The sequence below is a fragment of the Heptranchias perlo genome, unplaced genomic scaffold, assembly GCF_035084215.1.
Source record: "Heptranchias perlo isolate sHepPer1 unplaced genomic scaffold, sHepPer1.hap1 HAP1_SCAFFOLD_1511, whole genome shotgun sequence".
NCBI lineage: Eukaryota > Metazoa > Chordata > Chondrichthyes > Hexanchiformes > Hexanchidae > Heptranchias > Heptranchias perlo.
In genome coordinates this window covers 23,141-31,776 of record NW_027138765.1, presented here as the reverse complement: position 1 = coordinate 31,776, position 8,636 = coordinate 23,141, and the positions used below count along the sequence as shown (strand labels likewise).

At 55.0% G+C, this 8,636-nt stretch overlaps 1 protein-coding gene across 1 annotated transcript; it reads left to right on the top strand.

Moving 5' to 3' along the window:
• The first annotated feature begins 1,659 nt into the window (after positions 1 to 1,659).
• LOC137309167 (jeltraxin-like) lies at positions 1,660 to 5,959 on the top strand. The gene is made up of 3 exons (XM_067977446.1): positions 1,660 to 1,745; positions 2,520 to 2,602; positions 5,333 to 5,959. Exons 2-3 carry the CDS (start codon positions 2,533 to 2,535, stop codon positions 5,929 to 5,931), a joined length of 669 nt encoding a protein of 222 aa, XP_067833547.1. The 5' UTR covers positions 1,660 to 1,745; positions 2,520 to 2,532; the 3' UTR covers positions 5,932 to 5,959.
• Positions 5,960 to 8,636: the final 2,677 nt, after the last annotated feature.

Genomic DNA, 8,636 nt, shown 5'->3' with positions numbered 1-8,636 from the left:
CCACGTTTATTAATGTCTTAATAAGAACATAAGAAATAGGAGCAGGAGTAGGCCATTCGGCCCCTCGAGCCTCCTCCACCATTCAATCAGATCATGGCTGATCTTCGACCTCAACTCCACTTTCCCGCCCGATCCCCATATCCCTCGATTCCGAGTGTCCAAAAATCTATCGATCTCAGCTTTGAATATATTCAGTGACTCAGCATCCACAGCCCTCTGATTCCTGAGTCCAAACCATTGATGTAAATGGTGAACAACAGTGTTCCCAGCACTGATCCCTGTGGAACACCACTTCCCACCTTTTGCCAATCTGAGTAACTACCCTTAACCCCGACTCTCTGTTTTCTGTTTTGTAGCCAGCTTGCTGTCCATTCTGCTACCTGTCCCCTGACTCCACATTCCTTAGACGTGAGTCTACAATGTGGTACCTTATCGAAGGCCTTTTGAAAATCCAAATATATTACATCTACTACATTACCCTTATCTACTCTTTCCGTTACTTCTTCAAAGAATTCAATAAGGTTGGCCAAACATGACTTTCCCTTCTGAAATCTGTGGATTAGGAATAACATCAGCTGTCCACCAGTCGTCTGGCACTATTCCCTTCTCTAGTGAATGTTTATATATATGTAATCGTGCCTCTGCTATCTCCTCCCTAACTTCTTTAAATATGCGCGGATGCAATCCATCCGGACCAGGGGTTTTATGCTCTGTAAGTTTGATTAGTTTATCAATTATCTCCCTCTTTCTGTCTTAAATGTCTTTATCTCTTTTTTGACCTCTTCCAATGTCCTGCTCACCTTGTTAGTCTCCCTGGTAAACACTGACTCCTCACACTGTCTACGTACTCAGTGTATGCCTTTTTCTTTAGTTTCAATTTTACCCTTATTTCTTTATTCATCCATGGTGTTTCATTACTGGCTAGTTTGTTCTTGCTTTTTAGAGGAATATAATTCTCCTGAACTCTATTGATCACCATTTTGAATATGACCCACTGCTATTCTCGTTCCTTGTTTGTCAAAATTATTTCCAGTTTACCTTCCCCAGTTCCACTCTCATCCCCCTCAAAATTAGCTTTGTTCCAATCTATCACTTTGGTCTGCGTCTTACTTATGACGTCTCAATCATTATTTTAAACCTCATCATGTTATGATCACTATTGCCTAGATGCTCCCCTACACTTACTTCTCTTATCTGCTCTGGTTCATTTCCCATTACTGGATCCAGCAGTGATTCCTCTCTTGGGCCTCTCACATACACTGTTATAATTCCATTCCCTTTTCTCCTTTCCCTGCCTCTTCTTGCCAGTTTATTTGTGGATAGTTGAAACTTCCGATGATTATTATTTGATATTTTTTACTCATTTCACAGATTTGCCTCCATATTTCTTCCTCCACTTCCCTTCCGATATTAGGTGGTCTGTGGAATACCCCTAATAACGTGATCGATCCCTTCTTATCCTTTGTCTCAACCCATAAGGATACTGTTTCTATCTTAATATTACTTATGACCCTTTCTTCCACTGCCTGTATATTGGGCTCAATTTTCAAACCGAGCCGGGAAGGGGGCGGGGGGGTCAATTTGAGGTCAGGAAACCCATTAGTGCGGGTTTCCCGGACGACCGTACGATTTTGAAATAAGGACGTCTATTATATTTATTTGTCGGTTTCCCGTCTGACTGGCCGGCTGTTTGACAGGCTGGTCTCAGACGGACAGGAGATCAGCCAGGGAGAGGGCGTCTGCAGGTCAGTCTTTGTTTGTATGGATGTTGGGGGGGGGGGAAACGGGGGGGGCATGGGTGGGCATGGGGGTCACGAGTCATGGGAGATGGGATCGGGGTCAGTCACGGGGGGGGGGGGAGCGGGATCGGGGGTCATCGCGGGGGTCCGCGATCGTTGAGGGGGGTAGTCGGGGGGGTCGGAGGATCGGGGGCGGGGTCAGGGTTAGGGTCAGAGGATCGAGGGCGGGGTCGAAGGGGGAGGATTGGGGTTGGAGGGGGAGGATTGGGGTCGAAGGGGGGGGGGGATTGGGGTCGGGGGGTCAGGAGGGGGAGTCCGTGATCAGGGGGTCCACGATCAAGATGGGGGGGCGGTCAGTGCAGGGAGGCTTGTTGGGCCTGGGGGAAGTACTCCTGCTCCTCAGGGCCCACAAGCTGTGCCTTTCTAGGCACCTGCCTGTTACTCTCAGGCCTTCTCACCTCCTTTCACAAGGAGTAAAACAGAAGGCCCAGGAATCCTGGCCACCCAGGGTGGAAATGGGGAATTAGTGACAAATGGAGGCCTGAAGCCTGCTTGAAAGGTTTGAAGGCCCGACCCGCCCCCTGGGAGCGGGTTGGCCAGACCTGCCCCCAACCCGCCTCCATCTCGCCCACCTGAAAACGGGAAATGGGCGGGTCTGAAATGGTGGCAATTTTCAATGTGTCCCTGCCCCCAACCCACCCGTTCTTTACTTTGAAAATCGAGCCCCCATGTCTCAGTGTCTTGGTTGAGGTTCTAATCGGATTTGCTTTCTCTCCACAGACGGGCAGTCACCATGAAGGTCTTTCTCCTGATAACCTTCTCCTGCCTCATTACTCCTCCTGTCACTGGTGAAGAACTTCAAGGTAAATGTACACTCGCATTCACACTCTCACACTCACACACACTCACACACACACTCACACTCATGCATTCACAATCACACTCACTCACACACACAATTGCACACACACTTACACACACACTCACACTCATTCACACACACAATTGCACACACACTCACACTCATTCACACACACAATTGCACACACACTTACACACACACTCACTCATTCACACACACAATTGCACACACACTTACACTCATGCATTCACACTCACTCACTCACACACACAATTGCACACACACTTACACACACACTCACACTCATGCATTCACACTCACTCACTCTCACACACAATTGCACACACTCACACTCATGCATTCACAATTACACTCGCACGCACACACAATTGCACAGACACACACAATTGCACACACTCACACTCATGCATTCACACTCACACTCGCACGCACACACAATTGCACACAGACACACACAATTGCACACACACTCACACTCATGCATTCACACTCACACACATGCACTCCCACACACTCACACTTGTACTAACATGACACGCACTCACACACTCGCACACACCTACACACGCACGCACATACACTCACACATACACTCGCATACTCGCACGCACATAGACACTAGCACACACTCTGACACACACTCGCACACACACCTGCACACACCTATAAGTCCACTTTCGCACGCACTCGCCCAAACCTATCTTAAACACCTCAAGTATAGAATCATAGAAAGGTTACAGCACGGAAGGAGGCCATTCAGCCCATCAAGTCCGTGCCGGCTTGATGTAAGAGCAATCCAGCTGGTCCCACTCCCCCGCCCTATCCCCGTAGCCCTGCAAATTTTTTCCCCTCAACTATTTATCCAGTTCCCTTTCGAAGGCCATGATTGTGTGCAATCACCTTAACCCTGTGTCCTCTGGTTCTTGACCCTTCCGCCAATGGGAACAATTTCTCTGTATCTACTCTGTCTAAACCCTTCATGATCTTGAAAACCTCGATCAAATCTCCTCTCAACCTTCTCTGTTCCAAGGAGAACAACCCCAGCTTCTCCAGTCTATCCACGTAACTGAAGTCCCTCATCCCTGGAATCATTCCAGAATCAGCCCCAGCCCTCCTCTGACGACGTGTTTACTATTTATATGCCTATAGAAGACTTTTGGATTCCCTTTTATGTTAGTTGCCAGTCTATTCTCATACTTCTCTTTGCCCCTCATTTCCTTTCTCGCTTCCCCTCTGAACTTTCTATATTCAGCCTGGTTCTCACCCCTTAATCTTCTATAATCGAGGGAATGCAAGGTTTGTCTATGCAACCTGTCCCCATAATTTAACTCCTGTCCCCGTGTTAACCAGTCATTTCCCAGTGATAACTAGTGGTGTCCCAGTATTAACCAGTCGTGTCGCAGTGTTAACCAGTCATGTTTCCATATCAACCAGTGGTGTCCTGTTGTTAACTGGCGGTGTCCTGGTATTACCAGCCGTGCCCCTGCATTAACCGGCCGTGCCCCTGCATTAACCGGCCGTGCCCCTGCGTTAACCGGCCGTGCCCCTGCGTTTACCGGCCGTGCCCCTGCGTTTACCGGCTGTGCCCCTGCGTTTACCGGTCATATCCCTGCGTTAACGGCCGTGCCCCTGCGTTAACCGGCCGTGCCCCTGCATTAACCGGTCATATCCCTGTGTTAACCGGCCGTGCCCCTGCATTAACCGGCCGTGCCCCTGCATTAACCGGCCGTGCCCCTGCGTTTACCGGCCGTGCCCCTGCGTTTACCGGCCGTGCCCCTGCGTTTACCGGTCATATCCCTGCGTTAACGGCCGTGCCCCTGCGTTAACCGGCCGTGCCCCTGCGTTTACCGGTCATATCCCTGCGTTAACGGCCGTGCCCCTGCGTTTACCGGCCGTGCCCCTGTGTTAACCGGCCGTGCCCCTGCGTTAACCGGCCGTGCCCCTGCGTTTACCGGCCGTGCCCCTGCGTTTACCGGTCATATCCCTGCGTTAACGGCCGTGCCCCTGCGTTTACCGGCCGTGCCCCTGCGTTTACCGGTCATATCCCTGCGTTAACGGCCGTGCCCCTGCGTTTACCGGTCATATCCCTGCGTTAACGGCCGTGCCCCTGCGTTTACCGGCCGTGCCCCTGCGTTTACCGGCCGTGCCCCTGCGTTTACCGGTCATATCCCTGCGTTAACGGCCGTGCCCCTGCGTTTACCGGTCATATCCCTGCGTTAACGGCCGTGCCCCTGCGTTAACCGGCCGTGCCCCTGCGTTAACCGGCCGTGCCCCTGCGTTTACCGGCCGTGCCCCTGCGTTTACTGGCCGTGCCCCTGCGTTAACGGCCGTGCCCCTGCGTTTACCGGCCGTGCCCCTGCGTTAACCGGCCGTGCCCCTGCGTTTACCGGCCGTGCCCCTGCGTTTACCGGCCGTGCCCCTGCTTTAACCGGTCATATCCCTGCGTTTACCGGCCGTGCCCCTGCGTTTACCGGCCGTGCCCCTGCGTTAACCGGCCGTGCCCCTGCGTTTACCGGCCGTGCCCCTGCGTTAACGGCCGTGCCCCTGCGTTTACCGGCCGTGCCCCTGCGTTAACCGGCCGTGCCCCTGCGTTTACCGGCCGTGCCCCTGCTTTAACCGGCCGTGCCCCTGCGTTTACCGGCCGTGCCCCTGCGTTAACCGTCCGTGCCCTGGTGTTCTGACCCTCTCTCTCTTCCTTTCCCCCCCACAGGATTAATCGAGGAATCGCTGGTATTCCTCTCCAACAGCCAGACTGACCATGTGGTGCTGATACCGAGGAAGGAGATGAATCTTAAAGACCTGACGCTGTGTCTGAGTTTCAACTCCGAGCTGGTGACAAGGCACATCCTGTTATCCCTGCAATCCTCAACCCCCAGGGAGCTCACGCTGAGGCGGGAAGATAAAGCCACCATGGCAGTGAGCATCAGCGGCATGGACCTCCAATTCCAGCTGCCGGACAACCTCTGGAGCTGGGTTGACATCTGCGTGACCCGCGACTGGAAAGAAGGGCTGGTCGGCCTGTACGTCAACGGCCGGCCCAGCTCCCGGAAGCTTCTGGAAAAGTCAAAGCCCGTCACAGTCGGGGGCCAGATGCACCTGGGCCGTGGGGCGGGCAGCGTTGAGCAGGGTCAGAATTTTGTGGGGGAGGTGAACGATGTCAACTTGTGGGATCGGATTTTAGCGCCGGGAGCAATCCGGAAACTCCACAGTGGGGCCTCCTCCCCCCAGGGGAACGTGATCGGCTGGCTCACCGCCCAGGTGAGGACCGCAGGGGACGTCCGTGTCGTAAAGTCAACCAGGATCCGCTAAATGCCACAGGGGACTGGAGTGGGGTGGGGGGGGAACTGAGGGAGGGAGAGGGAGGGGGACAAGCTGCTGTCCTCACACATCCCGCGTACAGTCCTGGTCCCGGGCTAAATCCTGTACAATACAACCACGCTGCTCCTGTACGCCGCGCGTAACACGCCCGTGAGTGTCTCTCAAATAAAAGCCTTTCATCTCCAATCCTGTCGCATTATTGCCTTTGCTTCAATCCGTTGTGGTCACCACACTCTGCATCGCACCGTCCCAAACACCAGTCTCCGCCCTCCCTGCACTGCAGGTGGGAGATGAACAAAGATCTCCCCTTTCTCCAGCACCCTTTTCACCATCTCAGGACGTCCCAGAGCGAATCGTAGCCAATCAGGTACTTCTGCAGTGTGGCCGCTGTTGTAATGTAGGAAACGCGGCAACCAATTTGCGCACAGCAAGATCCCACAAACAGCATTGTGATAATGAGCAGATCATCTGATTTTTACTGATGTTGGTTGAGGGATAAATATCGGGCCCCAGGACCCCGGGGAGAACTCCCCCCCCCCTGCTCTTCTTCCAATAGTGGGCCGTGGGATTTTTTTACATCCACCTGAGATGGCGCTCAGGGCCTCGGTTTAACGTCTCATGTGAAAAAAGGCTCTTCCGACAGCGCGGCGCTCCCTCAGTACTGACCCTCCGACAGTGCGGCGCTCCCTCAGTACTGACCCTCCGACAGTGCAGCGCTCCCTCAGTACTGACCCTCCGACAGTGCAGCGCTCCCTCAGTACTGACCCTCCGACAGTGCGGCGCTCCCTCAGTACCGACCCTCCGACAGTGCGGCGCTCCCTCAGTACTGACCCTCCGACAGTGCGGCACTCCCTCAGTACCGACCCTCCGACAGTGCGGCGCTCCCTCAGTACCGACCCTCCGACAGTGCGGCGCTCCCTCAGTACTGACCCTCCGACAGTGCGGCACTCCCTCAGTACCGACCCTCCGACAGTGCGGCGCTCCCTCAGTACCGACCCTCCGACAGTGCGGCGCTCCCTCAGTACTGACCCTCCGACAGTGCAGCACTCCCTCAGTACTGACCCTCCGACAGTGCGGCGCTCCCTCAGTACCGACCCTCCGACAGTGCGGCGCTCCCTCAGTACCGACCCTCCGACAGTGCGGCGCTCCCTCAGTACCGACCCTCCGACAGTGCGGCCCTCCCTCAGTACTGACCCTCCGACATTGCGGCGCTCCCTCAGTACTGACCCTCCGACAGTGCAGCACTCCCTCAGTACTGACCCTCCGACAGTGCAGCGCTCCCTCAGTACTGACCCTCCGACAGTGCGGCGTTCCCTCAGTACTGACCCTCCGACAGTGCGGCGCTCCCTCAGTACTGACCCTCCGACAGTGCAGTGCTCCCTCAGTACTGGCCCTCCGACAGTGCGGCGCTCCCTCAGTACTGACCCTCCAACAGTGCGGCGCTCCCTCAGTACTGACCCTCCGACAGTGCGGCGCTCCCTCAGTACTGACCCTCCGACAGTGCGGCGTTCCCTCAGTACTGACCCTCCGACAGTGCAGCGCTCCCTCAGTACTGACCCTCCGACAGTGCGGCGCTCCCTCAGTACTGACCCTCCGACAGTGCGGCGCTCCCTCAGTACTGACCCTCCGACAGTGCGGCGCTCCCTCAGTACTGACCCTCCGACAGTGCGGCGCTCCCTCAGTACCGCCCCTCCGACAGTGCGGCGCTCCCTCAGGACTGCACTGCGAGTGTCGGCCTTGGATTGTGGGCTGAAGTCTCTGAAATCAGCCCATCTCGTGGCGCATTTGGACTCATTTTTCTCGTGTATGGAGTGTCCCTTCCATTGTACCACCGTAGTTGGTCTTGTGACGACGCTGGTTCCAATCAGCGTTGATACTAGTTGTCGTGGCGAGCTTGGCGAAATCTCAGATCTTTGATGGTGGCCTCAGGTAGCTGGGCCTTCCGAGCAGACGGCAGGCTCCTGTCGCTCCGCGCCATCTTTGTACGCAACACCTGTTCTCGTCCCGATTGCCAACAACTTATTGTTTGCGACGCCATCTTCATTTGAAGCTGTCCAGTGAAACTGATATTCGAGTGAGTGACTCCTTACGTTAATTAAGTCCTTCGTCACTCCTCATTGGCGTGATACGATGAGATTTTCGATCGAGGCCCTACCAGAGTTTTACTCGGCTTGGAGATTATTTTGTTCTTTGCTGTCCTTTGGGTCGAACGATTTGGTTCGCCCAGGCGGAGGTTCAGTTCATGACCTGAGATATAACCGCCCAGGTGAGCAAGTACACCTCGCCTTGCTACGACCTGAGGTCCCCCCAGGTGATTGGAGATCTACTAATCGACTGCCCGCCCCCGCCCGCCCGCCGAAGCCCGGCGGAGCACCCTTACAAAGCACTGAAGGAACGACTGGTGAAACGGACTTCGGTTTCAGACCACCAACGTCTGCACCAATTTCTGATCTCAGAGCAATTTGGGGATCGAACAGCTCGGTCCACAAGGAGGCAGTCTGTGAGAACGTAAAAGAGGGCCTCCAATTGGCCCGAGCGCTCGACAGCAGGCCGGCGGGGCATGCTGGTACCGCTGGCGTCTTGGGGCGAGATGCCCACGGGTGTGCCCCCCCACTCCTTGCATGTACGTAGAGCAGCCGAGGCAGAGTCAGGGAAACGGCCAGGCCAGCAGCTGAAGGCGACACGCCGAGCTGGTT

Coding starts and splice junctions, on each gene's coding strand:
- LOC137309167 (XM_067977446.1), top strand. CDS start 2,533: ATGAAGGTCTTTCTCCTGATAACCTTCTCCTGCCTCATTACTCCTCCT. Junction 2,603..5,332: donor CACTGGTGAAGAACTTCAAG/GTAAATGTACAC, acceptor TCCCCCCCACAG/GATTAATCGAGGAATCGCTG.